This window comes from Saccopteryx leptura, chromosome 2 (genome assembly GCF_036850995.1).
Source record: "Saccopteryx leptura isolate mSacLep1 chromosome 2, mSacLep1_pri_phased_curated, whole genome shotgun sequence".
Lineage (NCBI taxonomy): Eukaryota > Metazoa > Chordata > Mammalia > Chiroptera > Emballonuridae > Saccopteryx > Saccopteryx leptura.
The window spans coordinates 132,732,632-132,752,015 of NC_089504.1; the positions used below are offsets into that span (position 1 = coordinate 132,732,632).

The 19,384-nt window shown below is 50.7% G+C and overlaps 2 protein-coding genes across 13 annotated transcripts in view; both read left to right on the forward strand.

Annotated features, from left to right (window-relative positions):
- Window positions 1–274: 274 nt before the first annotated feature.
- On the forward strand, window positions 275–3,619 carry RHEBL1 (RHEB like 1). Of its 3 annotated transcripts, XM_066365775.1 has the most exons (8): window positions 275–479; window positions 1,093–1,164; window positions 1,745–1,812; window positions 2,090–2,172; window positions 2,262–2,318; window positions 2,523–2,570; window positions 2,916–2,997; window positions 3,158–3,619. In XM_066365775.1, exons 1-8 carry the CDS (start codon window positions 428–430, stop codon window positions 3,245–3,247), a joined length of 552 nt encoding a protein of 183 aa, XP_066221872.1. In that variant the 5' UTR covers window positions 275–427; the 3' UTR covers window positions 3,248–3,619. The 3 variants fall into 3 exon arrangements, with proteins under 3 accessions (XP_066221872.1, XP_066221873.1, XP_066221874.1); XM_066365776.1 differs by lacking the exon at window positions 2,262–2,318; XM_066365777.1 differs by lacking the exon at window positions 1,093–1,164.
- A 3,044-nt stretch (window positions 3,620–6,663) lies between these two features.
- The window catches only part of KMT2D (lysine methyltransferase 2D), a 42,147-nt gene continuing 29,426 nt past the window's right edge, over window positions 6,664–19,384 (forward strand). For 9 of the 10 annotated variants that reach the window (XM_066368796.1, XM_066368800.1, XM_066368805.1 and 6 more), the window contains exons 1-12: window positions 6,665–8,236; window positions 12,789–12,874; window positions 13,119–13,245; window positions 13,432–13,655; window positions 13,782–13,891; window positions 14,068–14,230; window positions 15,123–15,288; window positions 15,386–15,500; window positions 15,622–15,776; window positions 15,980–16,125; window positions 16,269–17,807; window positions 17,902–19,019. In XM_066368796.1, the coding sequence (XP_066224893.1) occupies window positions 12,826–12,874; window positions 13,119–13,245; window positions 13,432–13,655; window positions 13,782–13,891; window positions 14,068–14,230; window positions 15,123–15,288; window positions 15,386–15,500; window positions 15,622–15,776; window positions 15,980–16,125; window positions 16,269–17,807; window positions 17,902–19,019 (3,912 nt within the window). In that variant the 5' untranslated portion in view covers window positions 6,665–8,236; window positions 12,789–12,825. Of the gene's footprint in view, window positions 8,237–12,788; window positions 12,875–13,118; window positions 13,246–13,431; window positions 13,656–13,781; window positions 13,892–14,067; window positions 14,231–15,122; window positions 15,289–15,385; window positions 15,501–15,621; window positions 15,777–15,979; window positions 16,126–16,268; window positions 17,808–17,901; window positions 19,020–19,384 lie in introns of all 10 variants that reach the window. The other variant, XM_066368801.1, reaches the window with a different exon arrangement.

Consider the following 19,384-nt stretch of genomic DNA (forward strand, 5'->3'; position numbering starts at 1 on the left):
GTAGGTTGCAAATATGCAAAGACCTTTAAGACCACGGGTTCCTTTCTGTTTCTTTATGAATGAACCAGCTCCGCTCTGCGCATGCGCAGCTACTGGTTCTCCCGCTACACGTGAGGCCCACCCAATCCTCCCGCTTGTGGCCCTGCCCTAATCCTTTCTAGTAGACCAATGGCGAGAGGCCTGGGAGGCGGAGCCCTGAGCGGCGCGGCACTGTAGTTCCCCCGCGCGCCGCTCCCTCGCTTTAGTCTTGCTGTGTTGTGATCACGTGGTTAGCTCCGGGTGCGGCGCTTGTTTTGGTTTCTCTCTAGCTTGCCCCCGGCATCTTCGGGTGAGCGCTTTTCTGTGCCAGTTGCTGCACCTGTGACCTCCTCTTCTCAGGGCTTTCTCAGCCCGCAGTTCTGCAAGCCCTTCGGGGCCGGCTCCTGCCATGCCGCTAGTCCGTTATAGGAAGGTGGTCATCCTCGGGTACCGCTCTGTAGGTGAGTTTCCGCACTGGGGAGAGCATGGACGCACCGAGACTTTGTGGCCAGAGGAGGCGCGCTGCCGCGGGAACGCGACCCAGGGAGGAATGATGGCATCGTTAGGATGGGGATGTAGAGTGAGGATTGAAAGGATGTTGGAGAAACGCCTGGGGTGGTCGTAGTGTGTGGAGGGCTGCAGGGAGCGAAATAAGTAAGGCTTAATGTGGACCTGACTGCAGGAACACCAAAGTGGTCTCCAGTGTCACTCTGGGGGGCAGGGGTGGGGTCAGCGTTTGATGACAAGGCCTGGTCTGTCTGCGTTGGGCAAATCGCAGGTGCCCGGGTGAAGCGCACACTTGATCCTAGGCAATCTCGGATCTTCCCAGGGGTAGGGTGTGAAAAAGCGGCGGGAAAGGCTTCCTGCGGGGTTACTGAATGCATCTGGTGGCCAAGGTGCAGAGACCCAGGGCGAAAAGAGGGTGAGAGTAGGCTAAAGGAAAGCATTGCATGGGTCACTCACAGGCTAGGGTGCTAATTTGGGGCCCCCTTTATTCCTGGGCCAGAGCCCAAAAGGACAGAGGGTGCTAAATGTGGATAGCTGATTGGATACAACTACCACTGCTTCCCACAGGGAAGACATCTTTGGCACATCAGTTTGTGGAGAGCAAGTTCTTGGAAAGCTATGATCCTACAGTGGAGAATAGTGAGTGGATTTCTGCCTAGGGGTTGGTCAGGGAGGGCTTGGGTGCCCCACCCAGCTCCAGAATGTGAGATTTTCCTGGTGCCAAGGAATGATTTAATTACATATTAAATCTAATCTCTTCTCCAGCAATCTTGTTCTATTAGTTGAGCTAGAGTGTGGATTTTGCAAGATACTGAGTCCAGCATGGTGTCGATGTAGACAGTCGGCCTGACTTGTGGTGGCGCAGTGGATAAAGCATCGACCTGGAAATGCTGAGGTCGCCGGTTCGAAACCCTGTGCTTGCCTGGTCAAGGCACATATGGGAGTTGATGCTTCCAGCTCCTCCCCCCTTCTCTCTCTCTCTGTATCTCTCTCCTCTCTATCCCTCTCTGTCTCTCTCTCTCTCCTCTCTAAAAATTAATAAATAAAATTAAATTAAAACAAAACAAAACAAAAAAAACCCCTTAACATTGTCTCTATAGTTTCCTGGAGAGCTCCCTGGACCTGGTCCATCTATGTCTACCCCAGGGTTAAGAATGTATTGGGACACATATCACTAGCCCTACAAGGCAACTTAAGTCAAGTTTTCTTTTCTTTTCAGCTTACAGCAAGATAGTGACTCTTGGCAAAGATGAGTTTCACTTACACCTGGTGGACACAGCAGGGCAGGTACTGCTTTGGGGTAGGGTATCCAAATGTAGCAGTTCAGTCCTGAGAGATGAGGTCTGGTAGCTTCTGTGGCTCATCTGTACAGTAGTATTAAAAGAAAAGCATTTTAGCATTTAGTAGTGTGTAGCACTCATTGGAGCTACTCTATAAATGCTTGTTGAATAAAAGTATGACTGGAATAGGGAGTGCCCCAGGGAGGGTTCCCAGGATGCAGCCCACCAACCTTTGCCATCTGAGTGTTATGGATCTAGGCATTGATGTTTCAATTTCTTTTCAGGATGAGTACAGCATTCTGCCTTATTCATTCATCATTGGGGTCCATGGTTATGTGCTTGTGTATTCTGTCACCTCTCTGCATAGGTAAGGGACCAAGGTTGTGAGTGGGGGGCTTGTGAGGATCTGAGGGCTGTCCCAGAATAAAATTATAGCTCAAATTCTTGTGTTTAAAGCTTCCAAGTCATTGAGAGTCTGTACCAAAAGCTACATGAGGGCCATGGGAAAACCCGGTAAGTGGTCCTAGGGGATAGAGACATAGTATGGACACTACAACATGGGAGAGAGCAGAGGGAAATACTGGTTTAAGTTAGGGAGGAGACAGGGATATAGATCCTGTCTGGTCTGATAGGGAGTTGTCTAGCCCTGATGTGAGGAAGGTTGGGAGTCCAAGGGCAGTTGGAGGGGATCCTGTAGTAACTACTATTTCCTCACAGGCTGCCGGTGGTGCTAGTGGGGAACAAGGCAGATCTCTCTCCAGACAGGTATGGAAATCTTTGCAGCTCAGGGCAAAGAAAAGTGAGCTGAGCTAGGAATCAGTCAGGCTCTAGTCCTGGCTCTGCCACTGACTTGAACAAGTCATTTCACCTCTTTTTGTTTCTAACTTGAAGGATAAGAGAAGATAACTCTTCCATTACCAAAGCTATCATTTCACATTTCAAGCCTCAGTTCCAGGTGTCTTTGTTTTACTTATATTTTCTCCTTCCCCAACCCTCCTTCTAAACCTTGGAAGTGGGATGGGCTATAAGAAATCTGGATTTTATAAAGATTTTGCAGAGAACATGAGGACATTGCTATTTTTCATCTTCATATCCGAAATTTGCTTCTAGGGAGGTCCAGGCAATTGAAGGGAAGAAGCTGGCAGAGTCCTGGGGTGCAACATTTATGGAGTCATCTGCTCGAGAGAATCAGGTGCTGGGCTTGAAGACTAGGAAGATGGTGGGGGTGGCAGTGTTTTTCTTATGTAACTCCTTAGTGGTGGAGATGGTGAGGGAGTGGAGTATTCACCTCAGAGCTGGGTGTTTTTGGCAGTAAACTGACTTTTTTTGCCCTGAATTTCTATCTCGTGCAGCTGACTCAAGGCATCTTCACCAAAGTCATCCAGGAGATTGCCCGTGTGGAGAATTCATATGGGCAAGAGCGCCGCTGTAGTCTCATGTGAGCCCTCAGGCATGGGCTAGCTGCCTTGATTTTTTTCCCCTGGCACTGCCAGGTTCCAGTGAGTGCAGCTCTTCAGGACTTCACGGGTATGGCTGCCAGGTGTGTCCCTGGCCCTCTGAGCACACAGTATGGTACCCTCATATTTGCACACTTTCCCCAGGCTCCAGTGGCCTGGTAGTCAATGTTTACAAAGGGGTAAAGATGTCTTATGGGCACTGGCCTCTTTTTTTGCTAAATAAATTCTTATAACATAACCTATGTATGGGGTTGTGATATGAGTCCTGGGTATTATTTATTCAGGACCCAGTCTCCTATGTAGGTTTTGTATGTTGGCTGGGTGAAGTGGAGATTACTCCCTGGGGTGACAATGTATATATGCAAATAAACTGAGAATTCTTTTTGTTGTTGACTTCTCTGTATATGGGGAGAGCTCAGGGCCAATATCTCCTTTTCCAATGATTGATGACTATGGTCTTTGGTGGGGAATCAGGGCTAATTTCTTTCCTCCTACCTTCTTCCTATTCTTTTCTCCTCACTCATTCAGACCATTACCTTAAAACTTAATACTTGTCTTTCCCAGCCTACTTTTCTACAGGGTTCTCCCTATACAGGTACTAGTTGGCTGCCACTCCCATCTAAGTTTGTAGGCTCTCAAGAGCCCCTTAACTACAGAAACACTACCCTCTAGCGGCCAGCAGCCACATGCTGTCCTATTTCTCTTCTGGGCCTTGGCATTTGCTGGAATTCAGAGGATACAATTTGGTGAAGAGAAAGAAAGCTCCTCATTCCTAATGATGAAAGAATTGAAAAGTACAATCATGATTCAACCAATGGCTATGTTTTCCCTAGGACTAAGCTAGGACTGAGACGGGTGTGTGTGTGTGTGTGTGTGTGTGTGTGTGTGTATATATATATTTTATTTTATTTTTTTAATTAAAAAAAAATTTTTTTTTTGAGGAAGATGTGGAGAGAGACAGACAGATCAGGGCCGGTTTTGTGGCCCTGGTAAGATAGCTCTATTGGTTAGACTAGAGCATCATCCTGATATGGTTGCAGGTTTGATCCCTAGTCAGGGAACATGTAAGAGTCAACCAATGAATGCATGGATGAGTGGAACAATAAATCAATATTTCTATCTCTCACTTCCTCTCTCTTTAAATCAATAAAAATATTTTTTTAAAGTTTGACTTAAAAAAATGCTACCTTTTATAAAAAAGAATTGAGGCATATAGAGGCAGGGACTAAACTGTTGTGAAGATTTTGTCTAAGAGAGTTAAGTAAGAAATAATGCCTCTGGTGTCTATCACTCCCCCCCCCCCCCCATACTGCAATGTCAACAGTGCCTTTCATTAAAATAGATTTTCTTTGCTATTTTTATACCTTTGGTGACCTTTTGATACTTTTCACACCTTTGGAGTTGTGTTCCCTTTTCTAGGTGTCAAGGCTATTTATTGCTTTTGCCCTTATTGACCCACCACATCAGTAGGAGGATGGATATACTTCAGCTAAGATGGTTTGGTCTTATATACCTCTAGTTTCCATGTCCACCCCTCACTTCCTACCAGTCCTAGGGCCTAATTGAGTATCTCCTCGAAGGAGTTACCTGAGTGGTATCCTTCACAGGGAGGGAGGACATAGACTTCTGCTGGCTGGGGGAGATTGAAGTATTCTTAGTTGGGGAGGATAGATAAGATATAGGTATGATTTTTAGCTGTGACCTTGCTAGTGCCTGGCTTCAGGGTAGTTGGGCTTACATTTGGGGATAATGGTTTGTTTGCTGGTTCTCAGAAGTCCTGCCAACTGCTTTTGTACCTCTGATCCAGAATCCAAAAAGAAATAGCTGCTGGAAGAGGCATACTACAAAGAGCAATCTTAGTGGCTTAGGAGTCTCTTTAGGGTTGTCATCACCTCTCCTTACATTAAATTAGGTCCTTTTGCACCTCTTACCTGGAATACTTATTATAAGGTACCCACTCTCCTGCTGTCATTTCCATGAGGTTTGGTATAGACTTACAAATGCCCGAGGTTTTCTAGAAGTGTATCAAGCAAACTCAGAGCCTGACAGCAGTAAAGAATAGTGAAGAATGACTGGGTTGGAATACTCTTCCACTTAGCTGTGTAATCTTGTGCAGTCATTTAACCTCTTTGAGCCTCAGATTCTCATTTATGAAGTGTAGTTAAACCTTAATAGGGTAGAGGTGAGAGTTAAACTGAGGTGATATATGAAATGCTTAGCAGTTTCTCGTACATAATAAACCCCTAAGAAATGGTAGCTATTATAATAGAGGTCTTTCTGGTGAGGGTCTGCCTTCTTGCTTTTGGGTGCAGAGAGTAGGTAGGGGCCTTCCATTTTCCAAATTTTGTTTCTTGGTTTATTTATTCCACTATAGCTGGGACAGGTGTATGGTCACTATTGGAATTTCTTTTTGCTGAAATAGACCTGAATGGTCAGTGCAGGGCACATGATGTCAGTGTGTGGCTAGCACAGGATGCCTATTCTGGATCCCTCCTATGATTCTGGCCAGTAGGGATTTAGGTCTCCTGCACTGTCCAATATGGAATACACAAGTCACACATAGCTATTTAAGTTTAATTTAGTTATTAAAATTAAATAAAATAAAAAGTTCCTCAGTTGCGCCACCTACATTTCAAAGTGCCCAATAGCTACTTGTGGCCAAGTTATATTAGATAGTGTAGTTACAGTGTATATTAGTGTAGCTATGGTACATTTCTGTCATTGCAGAAAATTCCATTGGATAGCACTGTAAACGGTTACCCACAAAACTGGCCCTGATTAGTCTGCTTCTTTCTCCACATCTCCAATAAATAAATAAATAAGTCTCAATCCTAGGAAAAATGTGGCCATTGGCTGAATCATGGCTCTACTTCTCAATAGTTGTGGTTCGTTGGACAATTTTACCCATTTTAGCCTCAACTTGTCATCTGTAATACAGACATAACTCCACCTAATGCATAATGATGGTGAGGAATAAGAATAAAGTATCTAGTACATAGTTAATTTGTCTCCTCCTGACCATCCCTTGCACTGCTAAGACAGAAAAAGCCATTTCATTTCTCATCCAGACTTATGGAAGAAGGGGGGGGGGGGCCTTGCAAGCAGTGTTTGGGATCTTGTCCAGAGTGACAGTACTCCAGCCAGGTAGCAGCCAGGCTCCAAGGTACAGCCCCACTGTTTACTGAAAAAGGGGACATAGGCCCTGAAGGTCCAGCGAGAAAGACTGGGGGTGGGGGCACTTGGGAAAGGAAGAGAAACTACATTTGTTTTGAGGGGGGAGGTGTGTGTGGTGATTGGGCGGGGGGGGGGGGGGGGTTACTGACAGTCTTTTTTCCTCACGAGGGAGTTTGAAAGTCAGAAGCAACGATCGTTCCGCTTTTCTTCGAGCCCGGGCGCGGCAAGAACCCACGCTTTGCAGCGCCAGGAGCCCTGCCTCACTTTCTCCATTTGCGGACTCCAGTTCCCAGGATGCAGAGCAGCAGCCAATCTCCTGGCTCTTCTTCCATTCCCCTCTCGGGAAAGATCGTCCCTGGTCAAGTCAAGGGGGCAGTTGGAGTTTCAGAGACCTGAAACTACAAGGGAACGGAATAAGAAAGTGGTCGGAGTCCTACTTTCCCGAGCCAGGCGGTGAAGGAAACGGTTCCAGGGTCAGAGCGAAGAGGAGGGGGGCTTCATTCCCACGTGTTGCCCAGCAGCCGGCCCGGCGCCGTTGGGGTTAACGCGTGGCGGAGGGATTCCGCAGCGTGTGCGTAGAACTGCAAAGTCACAGCCTTTCCTCCGAGAGGGCCGTATCCCTCCGCCGCTCTGCTCCAACACAAAATAGGACCAGTCTTCTCCTTTCTCCCGTTCTCGAGTGGGGTTCTCTAGGAAAAAGGCCCTCCCCCCATTCTGCGTCTCGCACCGGAGACTTCTTGAATCTCTACGATCGCTGCCGAGTTCTCGGGCCAGGAAATAGCCCCTTCGGAGGAACCACCCTACCGGCCGAACAGGAGGCGGAGGGGGGGGGGGAGGCGGAGCGGCGCCGCGCTGCACTACTTTCCTCTCCGGTTGCAAATGGCTGCCTGGTTCCCCACTTTCCGCTCAGTTTCCTGACCCCCCGGCGCCGGGAGCCGGGGTTGGGCCATGCACCGCTAGGCCCGCCGCGATCACAGCCAGCCGGGGGTCGAGGGGGTGCCGCCGATCAGAGCCGGCCAGGCCGGGGGCGGGGCAGCTCCGGAGGCCAGAGGGGAAGGGAGGCGAGCGCAGGGCCTGGAGCGGCCGGAGGAGAGCGGGCAGAGGGCTCGCACCGCCCGCCCCTTCCTCTTCCTCGCCCACCTACCCTCCTCCCTTCCCCGAGGAAGGTGGGGGGCTCGAAGCCGCCGAGGGCGAGTGCTCGGGGTCGAGAAGCCCGGCGCTGGGTGTGTGTCAGGTTCAGCCCCGCGGTCTCCGTGTCGCCGTAGTTCGCGCGGCCCCGGGGCGCCGGCCCGGGCGGGGAGTGGAGCTCCGCGCTCCTGTGAGGGTCTCACGTTCCATCCGGTCCCGGCGCGGGACGGCGCGGCATTCCTTCCGGGCTGCTGGGGAGGCGCCTCGACGTTCCATCTGGAGAGCCTCGACGTTCTGCCCGAGCCCGGCGCGGGCGGCCGGGGCGCTGGCCCGGCCCTAGGACTGAGAGGCCGCCCGACGACGCGGATGCAGAGCCTGCTCGCCCAAGATCAAAGCCACCGGTGCTCTCTTTGTGTCCGCTCGGGATTCGCCGCCCTCGGGCTGTCCATGGAAACCTAAACTGCTGGAACCTGAAGCATAGAACCCTTCTTTGGCTTTTTGCTGTTTTTGGAAGGGAGGGTGGCCACTCCGACCTGGATTTACCGTTCTTGGTCCCCCTAAGCCCCCCCGTGCGGGGGGCGGCTGTGATCGCTCTGGTGGTTGGAGGTCGGGAAGCGGCCCGGGCTCTGGCCATGTTCTCGGATGAGGATTTCTGGATCGCCTTGTGAAGAGGTGAGTGAAGTCTGCCCAGCCAAGGCCCAGAAAGGGTTGGACTAGGGGCATAGCCAGATGGACTATCTTGGCCGGAGCTGGCCTTTAGGTTGGAGAAAGGGGTGCCAGGGCTGAGGAAGGTTTTTTTGGCAGGGTTTGTCAAGGGAACCTGAGCCAGTGGCCCGGGGCAGAACTGAGGCCTGGTGTCTTGGGGTGTGCCTCTTTAAAGACTGGGGGTTCAGGGAGCCACAGGAGTTTGGGAACCTGGCCAGATCGCCTCTCTGCCTGTTTATTTTTGTGTTGGTGGGAGCTCTACTAAAGTAGGACTGAGGCCCTGATTCCAGCACCAATCCCGTCAGCTGCTTCTTCAGGGTTCCTTGTGGACCTTGGGAACAGAACAACTTGGGAGGGTGGGTAGAGTGCCACTGCCAGGTCACACTTACTGCCAGATTGGACTTTAAGGTTGTTCTTGCCCACCGGGGCACTCAGCGGAGTCTCTGGGAGACTCAAGGAGCCTTAGATCCTTCACCAGGCCTTATTTCACTGTGGACAGGGGAGATTGTGTGGAAACTGACTAGTGTGATGAAGGGGGTGGCTGGGACAAGAAGGAGGTGGGGCTGGGGACAGCTGTGGCCTTGCTGTTCAACTTTAAACTACCCCTGCCTGGCAAAGTGACCGCAGCGAGGCCTAGTGCTATCTTGCTTTGCCTCCCCTCCTCTCAGGATGGACATAATCTCTAGGGGATTATAGAAGAGGCAGTTGAGATTTGCTCCCTGCGAATGTGGACTGCAAAAAATGGCTTTTGTCTCCGGCTTTCTGGGCCTGGTGTGGTGAGCTGGTTGTCCATAAGTTCTCAGCCAATCCTATAGGCCCCTCCTGATCTGTCCAACCCTTTTTGACCAGGGAATGTTAACTGGTCCTCCGATCCTGTCCCAACCCTACAGAATAGGGTAGCCTATACCTGTTTGGAGGAGAAATTACCTGATAAGAGCTGTTTCTGCAGAAGCTAGTGTTTCAAGCCCTGGCCAAAGGTGTTGGGGAGAAAGGGTGTGTATGTGAATGTATGTAGGGTGCAGCATGAGCCTCATGCCTCTGGGCCCTGGGCTGGGACAGCCCCTCTCACAGCTGTCATGCTGCCCAGCAGAGATTTGGCTCCTGTGTTCTGCTCCCTCATTCTAGCCCCTGCAACATATATACACGGGCTAGATCTTCTTAAATCTGGTCTTGGAAAGGAGAAAATAGGAGTTTTGCCCTTGAAAGGTTTCTGAGTAGTAACCCCAAGGTGGAAGGTGGCACAGGGGTGGTACAGTGAGTCTAGCTGTCACCCATGCTCTCTGCCCCTGCCTCCTATGGAGGGCCCTTCCTGTTGTCTGTCCCCTAAGAACTTCCTGAGTAGGGGCCTCTCCTTGTTAGCTGTGGCTTACCTCAGGATGACCTAGGGACAGTCCAGAGGGTCTACAGGGCCAATGTTGCCATTTCAATTCTTTCTGGAGGTCCAACCCCAAAATGGGGGTGGGAAGAGGTGTGGTTTGATTCTCAGGCTGGGAACCAGGAAGTCCTGAGTCCTACAGAAGAGCTGTTCATTCAAGAGCCTGCTTCAAGCCTTTCACCTCTCCAGGGCTCCATTTCTTCTTTGGCTGGGAAAATGGAGTTAAAACTATTGGTCTGGAATAGTGGCAGGGAGGACAGTATACCACCCTGCCTTTTCCTTGCTGTTTTAGACTTCTTAGGCCTAGGACTAAGGAGAGCCACACAGTTTTGCTCTCTAGTTCTGTACTTTTCAGGGACCTCTAGTTTCCCAGAGGAAGCCTGGCCAGGCATTAGCCTAGTTTAGAACTAGGGAAAAAAACCTTGGTGTATATGTATGTGTGATTTCTGGTTGTGAATGATGGGATAGGGAACCTTGGTCTTTATTTGTTTAGATCTTTTCAGGGACCTGACAGCTGAGACTGCAGCATTGGGGTGCAGGTGCTAGACTGCAGGGGTGGGGAAATGAGGCTCAGGCTTCTTGGAAGTGCCCCTACATTCTTTTCCATATAGCTTAGGGAACATTCTCTTCACTTCTTGATCTCTCATCTTCCGTGGCTCCATGAGTGAGGCTTCGGCTTTGGAAGATGGGACTCGGTCTCCCAGGGCTGGATAAAGATGGTTTCTGTACCTCTGCTAGTTTACCAGCTTGAAAGGGCTGTGCTCGGGGGAGGGCAGAGGAATTTGTCCCTCTGGCCTTGTGTGAGGCAGTCTTCCTCCCACCCATTGTATTATCGCTGTTGCTTTTTATTTTTTGCTGTTTGTGACTCCTTTGACCTCAACTTTGAGAACAGAGTGGTAGAGGATCTTTGGAGACATACAGTAAAATGCACACATTTAGGAAACTTTGAAGTCTTCTGGGTGTGGTCAAGCCATGAATGACTGAGTACAAAGAGGGGTCTGGCTGATTCTGACCTCCAGCCCCTGCTTCCCATAGGCAGCTTATAAGGGCCCCTTGAATTTCCAGAGCAGGTTTTCTGTAGGCTGGCCGGATGACCATCCTGCTTTCCTTTTATGTGTAATAGATTTTGGAAAGAGATGATCTGGGAATGGAGGTAACAGGTATCAAGTGATACTTCACTTTGCTAATCTAGTAGATTTTCATAGTGTATGTGGCAGGGGAAGTAAAATAAAATTTTCTTTCCTGTGACACATCACAATAGGCTTATTACCAATCTCTGGAAATGGAGTATGAGTTCAGGGGAGGAGGACTAATATTATGGTTCTTAAGTAATTGATTTATTGATTTTGGGCACTTTTGAGGTGCCTCATTCACTCAACCCCAAGTGGCTGACAAAGTTATTTGGTAGTTGGTTTACTGGTTACACAAAGGAGTGGAAAAGGTGAAAGATAAACTTCTCAAATGTTATTTAGAGTTGTTTTAGGGATTCCCCTCCCTCTTCTCTGGGAACACTATACTTTTTTTTCTCTGCTTGAGCCTCTACCCTTCCCACTAAGAGTTGCTGGCACCTATCCTTGTCTTCCTTCTGTAGGATCCTTTTTCTCTTTCTCACCTCTGTAATTTTTCTTATTCTTTATTTCTCTTTTTCTTTTTTGGACTATACTTAGTTCCCTTGGAGGTTTTAGAAAATATGCCCAAAGGTGTGGGTCTCAACCTTCTTAGGCATAACTTTAGTATGTTTCATTTGGCTCTGGTATAAGTAGGCATTTGAAAAGAGGGGACCGTTACCCCCCACCCCCATAGTGCGTGTGGAAACCCTGCTTGACGGAAGAGGAAGGAAGCTACTCTGCTGGGCCGTGTCCTGCCCTGTTTAGAACTCCTCCAAGTGGCAGTGTGCTTCCTGAGACTACAACTCCCAGCATGCTTAGCTTCAGGCCTGGTTACACATGCTCAGTAACTCTTAAGGCCCACTTCTGTTAACTACTAGGGATATCTGAGGAGGAAGGGCAGTTGGTGTTGCTAAGGGTAACGTAATGACCTGAAGAGTTCAGGCTGAATGGGGTCTTGGATTCAGTCACTGCAGGGGCCATGGGGGTGGGCCTGAGCTGGATTTGGATAGGCAGTGGGTAGAAATTGGAGAGTTTCTTATATTGTGATTGGGATGTCTGGTTGGGACCAGTGGAAGTTGAGGAGATCCATTCATATCTGGGCTTTAGTTTCACTAATGTGTTCTCCATCCTGCAAGACCCCAGACTTCGTCTCTGGGAGAGGGATTTCAGCTATATTCAGACTTTTTGGGTTATGATTACCCATAGGTTGGCACTGACTGATCTTTAGGATGGTAGCTGACTTGAGACCTGAGGAAAAAGGAGAGGGATGGGGCCCACCAAAAGCCCAGAGCTTAGAAGTGAGGCAGAGGGCAGTCCTAGATGTAGATGGTATGTGCTTCTAGTTGGATACTATTGCCCTGGGAACTCTTAGACAGGAGTAAGGAAATGGGAAAGGATCCTCCGAGAATCCAGAGTTGGAGAAGAAGGTCAGCGTTTATCTGGGAAGGAAGTAGGCGGTGGGATAAAGGTTTGGGAGGAGGACGTTTTTTGTCATTAGTGCAGGAATTTGTAGGGTAGGTTTTGCTCTGATTTCTGTAGGGTCTAGATACCATTAGGAGTCTTCCCTGCTAGGATTCTGTAAAAAAAAAATTGTTTAGTGGAGAGACTTCCTAAGCATATAAATATTTTTTTTCCCTTAAGATTTTATTCATTGATTTTAGAGAGAGGAGAGAGAAGGGGGTTGGAGAGCATGAAGCATCAACTTGTAGTTGCTTCTTGTGTGTGCCTTGACTGGGCAAGTCTGGGGTTTCAGTCCAGTGACCTCAGCATTCTAGGTTGATGTTTTACCCACTGCACCACCGTAGGTCAGCCGTTTTACTTTATTTTATTTTTGTTTTTAATTTTAAAAAAATTTTATTGATTGGCTTTAGAGAGAGAGAAAGGGAGAGAGGGAGGGAGAGACAGAAACATTGACCATTTACTGTATGCCCTGACCAGGGACCGAACCCACAGTCTTGGTGTATTGGGATGATGCTTTAACCAACCAAGCTATCTGGCTAGGGTGGTATATAGAAATATTTTTTGGCTCTGACAGGTCTCCCCGAGAGGGCCCTGCCCAGTCGGAGAGAGGGATGGACAGCCAGAAGCCGCCTGGTGAGGATAAAGATTCAGAACCAGCAGGTGAGTAGGGAAAATTCTGAATTTGTTGGCAGCTTTCTGCTCATCCCAGGCAACCTTAGATATCTGGTCCTGGCACAAGGACAGAAGCTAAGTCTGTCTAATAAGTAATTGAAGGACTTTGTTTTTTGGGACAGAAAGTCAAAACGCCATCACTTGGTTTTAGATAATCTCATGGGTCTGATGAGTGGACTAGTATTAAATAGTGGATGATGGCTGATGCATGCTTCTCTGTTTGTTCATTCAGCTGATGGACTTGCAGCCTCTGAGGAGTCAGGCGCCACTGAGGCAGACCTTCCCAACCCACATGTGGTGGAGGTCTCTGTGCTCAGTTCTGGGGGTCCCAGGCTTCAGGAGCCTCCCCAGGACTGCAGGTAACTAGTGTGGGCAAGTGAGGATATAAGGGCACATAAGAGTTTGATTTGAGAGTCTGGGGCTTTAAAGGAGGACTGTTTAGGAAAATGAGTGTTTGGGAAGCACAGGCATGTTAAATTGTGGGGTTGTCAGAGGTGCCTGTGGGCAGGAGCCCTGGCACGGTGCTGATGCTTGTGTGTCCACAGTGGGGGTCCAGTGCGGCGTTGTGCTCTCTGTAACTGCGGGGAGCCCAGTCTGCATGGGCAGCGGGAGCTACGACGCTTTGAGTTGCCATTTGACTGGCCCCGGTGTCCAATGGTGTCCCCTGCGGGGAACCCAGGGCCCAGTGAGGCAGCACTGCCCAATGAGGACCTATCACAGATTGGTTTCCCTGAGGGCCTGACACCTGCCCACCTAGGAGAACCTGGAGGTAAGTGAGGGGAAGAGGGGTAACCTACCTGGGTAGGAAAGAGGGTAGGGGCTGGGTGGTCCAGAGCCAGTGGTCACCTTTTTGTTAATTTTTCAATTTTCTGTTTGCCTTTTTCCACCTATCCAGGGTCCTGCTGGGCTCATCATTGGTGTGCTGCGTGGTCAGCTGGCGTATGGGGGCAGGAGGGTCCAGAACTATGTGGTGTGGACAAGGCCATCTTCTCAGGGATCTCACAGGTGGGGCTGGGGCCAGGGGATTGCATAGGCTGAGAGCAGGGTGGGCAGGGCTGGTTGGCTTCCGAGAGTCAGGGTAGAATGAGAAGGGCAGTGGGCATACTGGGGCAGACCTAGTGCCTGACCTATTGCTCTGGAGTGAGCTGGCTGGCACTGAGGCTTTGTCTATACCCTGGTAGCACTGCTCCCACTGCACCAGGCTTGGTGCCTCCATCCCCTGCCGCTCGCCTGGATGTCCACGGCTTTACCACTTCCCCTGTGCAACCGCCAGCGGTTCCTTCTTATCCATGAAAACACTGCAGCTGCTATGCCCGGAGCACAGTGAGGGGGCCGCACATCTGGGTAAGGAGTCCTGCTCTTTACACAAACAACAGTGTGGAGTCTGTGGGATGGGGAGGAGGAGGAGGTAAAGGGGGGATAAATAGTGATGGACGGACATTTGACTTGGGGTGGTCAACACAATACAGAGTACCGAAGATGTGCTATAGAATTGTACATCTAAAACCTGTATAATTTTCTTAACCAGTGTCATCCCAATATAGTGATCTTTTGTCTATTGCGGGGGTTAGGTTCCAGAACCCCCTCGCAATAGGTGAAAATCTGCGAAGTAGTGACCTTATATTTATTTTATTATTTATATATATTTTAAGGCTTTATAAACGCTCCGCACATTCTTGTAAACCTTTCCCACACTGTTATTAACCTTTCCCACACTTATTTTGCTTATTTTACCATAAAAATAAGTAAAATAATAAATATATAAAAATACCTATATACTGCAAAATCCTACGATACAGCAAAAAATTCGCAATACAAAACTAGATTTATACAATTTTAAAATCCGTGATATAGTGAAACCACGAAAAGTGAACCACAATATGACAAGGGATGACTATAAATTCAATTTAAAAAGAAGTCCCACTCTTTATCGGGCAGTGAAGGACCAAGTGTGCATGGGGTTTTGTACTCTGCAGAACACTCATTGAAGTAAAAAATTTTATAGAGTCAGTCTCTCACTAAAACAGATGTGAACTTTGAGAGTGCAAGGGCTTTGCCTGTCTTGTTTACTATGGTGTCTACAGTGTATAGAACAATGCCTGGCATATATTAGGCAGATACTTGGTAACTATTTGTTTATTCAAGTCCATGGAGTGCCTGTAGTGTAGACAGCACTGAGCTGAGTCCTGCAGGGAATCCATAGCTGACCTGTGTTTTCTGTCCCTTCTGACTGCAGAGGAGGCTCGTTGTGCAGTGTGTGAGGGGCCAGGGGAATTATGTGACCTGTTCTTCTGTACCAGCTGTGGGCATCACTATCACGGGGCCTGCCTGGACACTGCTCTGACTGCCCGTAAGCGTGCTGGCTGGCAGTGCCCTGAATGCAAAGTGTGCCAAGCCTGCAGGTAAAAATGAGAGGGCAGGAGTGAAGCCTTGGGCAGGGCACAGTTTAGGGTTAAAAGAAAGGTGAGGAAGACCCTGTTATCTGACCTGCCTCTGCAGGAAACCTGGGAATGACTCTAAGATGTTGGTCTGTGAGACGTGTGACAAAGGATACCATACCTTTTGCCTAAACCCACCTATGGAAGAACTGCCTGCTCACTCTTGGAAGTGCAAGGTGAGGGTCTTTGATCCTGCTGTACTCTCCTAATTCTGCCTCCTACAACATCCAGAGCAAGTCCCGTGTTCCCTTGTAGGCTCTGTTGTCTGACCAATCCTGTTTTGCCTTTTCCTTCTAGGCATGCCGGGTATGCCGGGCTTGTGGGGCCGGTTCAGAGCTGAATCCCAACTCTGAGTGGTTTGAGAACTACTCACTCTGTTACCGCTGTCACAAAGCCCAGAGAGAACAGCCTATCAGTTCTGTTGCTGAGCAGCATCCTGCAGTCTGTAGCAGGTAAGTAATGGACTAGACGAGACTGGGCTGTGGGATTGGAAGTGCTGAGATTGGCAGGGGCTGTATTAAAGCAAGTTGACTCTGAGAGGGGAACCCTAAGGTGGATGGTACAATCCAAAGTGTTCATGCCTCGTCCCAGCATGCTCTCTAGGAGTTGACATCTGATGAGAGCCTTGGTGCCTGCTTCCCTATACCCTCTGCAGATTCTCACCCCCAGAGCCTGGCGATCCCCCCACTGATGAGCCTGATGCTCTGTACGTTGTATGCCAAGGGCAGCCAAAGGTTGGGCATGTGACCTCTATGCAATCCAAGGAACCAGGGCCCCTGCAATGTGAAGCCAAACCACTAGGTGAGTAGGGTTTGAGGGTCCCTGAAAGTTATCCCCTTCTATTCTGTGGAAAAGGCCAGTTTCTGCTCTGCCCCAGACCTTGCACTTTCTGTGGAGTGGAGTGGAGTTGAGCTAGGTAGGAGCATAGTATGTTATGTCTACAGGGAGAGCAGGGGCCCAACTTGAGCCCCAGTTGGAGGCCCCCCTAAATGAGGAGATGCCACTGCTGCCCCCACCTGAGGAGTCGCCCCTGTCCCCACCACCTGAGGAATCCCCCACATCCCCGCCGCCTGAGGCATCGCGTCTGTCCCCACCGCCTGAGGAATCACCCCTCTCTCCAACGCCTGAGGAGTCTCCTCTGTCTCCTCCGCCTGAATCATCACCTTTTTCTCCACTGGAGGAGTCACCCTTTTCTCCACCAGAGGAGTCACCCCCATCACCTCCACTTGAGACACCCCTGTGCCCACCATTTGAGGAGTCTCCCCTGTCCCCCCCACCCGAGGAATTGCCCACTTCCCCACCGCCTGAAGCATCTCGCCTGTCTCCTCCACCTGAAGAGTCACCTATGTCCCCCCCGCCTGAAGAGTCACCCATGTCTCCACCACCTGAGGCATCACGTCTGTTCCCTCCATTTGAAGAGTCACCTCTGTCCCCTCCCCCAGAGGAGTCTCCCCTCTCCCCACCACCTGAGGCATCACGCCTTTCCCCACCTCCTGAGGACTCACCCATGTCCCCACCACCTGAGGACTCACCTATGTCCCCTCCACCAGAGGTATCACGCCTATCCCCCCTGCCTGAGGTGTCGCGTCTGTCCCCACCGCCAGAGGAATCTCCCCTGTCCCCACCACCTGAGGAGTCCCCCACATCCCCCCCTCCTGAGGCTTCACGCCCATTCCCACCACCTGAGGATTCACCCACATCCCCACCACCTGAAGACTCACCTGCTTCCCCGCCACCGGAGGATTTACTCGAGTCCCTACCGCTGGAGAAGTCACCCCTGTTGCCACTGCCTGAGGAGCCGCACCTGTCCCCCACGCCTGAGGAGTTGCATCTGTCCCCTGCGCCTGAGGAGCCGTGTCTGTCCCCTGTGCCTCAGGAGCCATGCCTTTCCCCTGCGCCTGAGAAGCCGAGTCTATCCCCACGGCCTGAGGAGCCGCTCTTGTCTCCTCGACCTGAGGAGCTGTGCCTATCCCCTGCATCCAAGGAACTGTTTCTTTCCCCCCGGCCTGAGGAGCTGTATCTATCCCCTGCACCTGAGGAGCCGCGCCCGTCCCCCCCACCAGAGGAGCCGCGCCTGTCCCCCAAGCCTGAGGAACCATGCCTGTCCCCCATGCCTGAGGAGCCACAGCCATCTTCCATGCCTGAGGAGCTGTGCCTGTCCCCCCGGCCTGAGGAGCTACGCCTGGCCTCCATGCCTGAGGAGCCGCAGTTGTCCTCCCAGCCTGAGGAACTACATCTGTCCCCCCAGCCTGAAGAACCACACCTGTCCCCTCGACCTGAAGAGCCCCTTGAGGAGCCAGGCCTATGCTCTGCACCTGAGGAATTGCCCTCATTCCTCCCACCTGGGGAACCACCTTTATGCTCCTTACATGGAAAGCCGGCCCTGTCTGAGCCTGGGGAACCACCTCTGTCCCCTCTGCCTGAGGAGCTGCCGTTGTCCCCGCCAGGGGAGCCATCCTTGTCGCCTCAGCTGATGCCACCAGGTAAAGGGATGTTAGTACTCCCTTACTCTGTGACAGTCTTAAGTTTTCATGGTACATCTAACCTAATAGCCTCCCTTTTTCTCTTTCCTTCCAGATCCTCTTCCTCCTCCGCTCTCACCCATTATCACAGCTGTAGCTCCACCGGCCCTCTCTCCTTTGGGGGAGTTAGAGTACCCCTTTGGTGCCAAAGGGGACAGTGACCCTGACTCACCATTGGCTGCCCCCATTCTAGAAACACCCATCAGCCCTCCACCGGAAGCTAACTGTACGGACCCTGAGCCTGTACCCCCTATGATCCTTCCTCCATCTCCAGGCTCCCCTATGGGGTTGGCCTCTCCCATCCTGATGGAGCCCCTTCCCCCTCGGTGTTCTCCAGTCCTCCAGCATTCCCTGCCTCCCCAGAACTCCCCTTCCCAGTGCACTCCTCCTGCTCTGCCACTGTCCCTTCCTTCTCCACTGAGTCCCATGGAGAAGACTGTAGAGGTCTCAGATGAGGCTGAGTTGCCTCAGATGGAGACTGAGAAAGTCCCTGAACCTGAGTGCCCAGCCCTGGAGCCCAGCCCTGCTAGTCCTCTCCCTTTTTCCGTGGGGAACCTTTCCTGCCCTGCCCCAAGCCCTGCCCCAAGCCCTGCCCCAGCCCTCGATGACTTCTCTGGCCTGGGTGAAGACACAGCCCCTCTGGATGGGACTGACACTCCTGATTCCCAGCCAGAGGCTGGACAGACTCCTGGCAGTTTGGCTAGTGAACTGAAGGGTTCCCCTGTGCTCCTGGACCCCGAGGAGCTGGCCCCTGTGACCCCTGTGGAGGTCTATGGCCCAGAATGCAAGCAGACAGGGCAGGGCTCACCCTGTGAAGAGCAAGAGGAGCCACGTGCACCAGTGGCTCCTACCCCACCTGCTCTCATCAAATCCGACATTGTTAATGAGATCTCCAATCTGAGCCAGGGCGATGCCAGTGCCAGTTTCCCTGGCTCAGAGCCCCTGTTGGGCTCTCCTGACCCCGAGGGGGGCGGCTCCTTGTCTATGGAGTTGGGTGTATCTACAGACGTTAGTCCAGCCCGAGATGAAGGCTCCCTTCGGCTCTGTACTGACTCTCTGCCAGAGACGGATGACTCGCTATTGTGTGATACTGGGACATCTGTTGGTGGAGGCAAAGCTGAGGGGGACAAAGGGAGGCGACGCAGCTCCCCAGCTCGTTCCCGCATCAAACAGGTGAGGGGCTGTCCATCACTGGATGTGGTCAACTTCATGCTAATGTCAAAAGTACAGTCCTGTGTCACCAGTACCTTCCTACCTGGCTTATTAAATTCTAGACTCAGAGGTCCTTTAGCTCATCCTCTATTTTTTATATTAAGGAGAATACTGATTCATAGAGTGCAGGTGACTTGCCAGCTTCATAGTTACTCAGTAATAGAACTGGGATTAGAAACTCAGGTCTTTTTTTTTTTTTTTTTTTTTTGAGACAGAGAGAGGGATAGATAGAGACAGACAGGAACAGTGAGAGATGAGAAGCATCAATCATTAGTTTTTCATTGCGACACCTTAATTGTTCATTGATTGCTTTCTCATATGTGCCT

Excerpts from the sequence above, each read along its gene's own strand:
- RHEBL1 (XM_066365775.1), top strand. The coding sequence starts at position 428 with ATGCCGCTAGTCCGTTATAGGAAGGTGGTCATCCTCGGGTACCGCTCT. Across the intron at positions 2,173-2,261 it reads TCTGTCACCTCTCTGCATAG|CTTCCAAGTCATTGAGAGTC; the intron begins GTAAGGGACCAA and ends TTGTGTTTAAAG. Across the intron at positions 2,571-2,915 it reads GCAGATCTCTCTCCAGACAG|GGAGGTCCAGGCAATTGAAG; the intron begins GTATGGAAATCT and ends ATTTGCTTCTAG.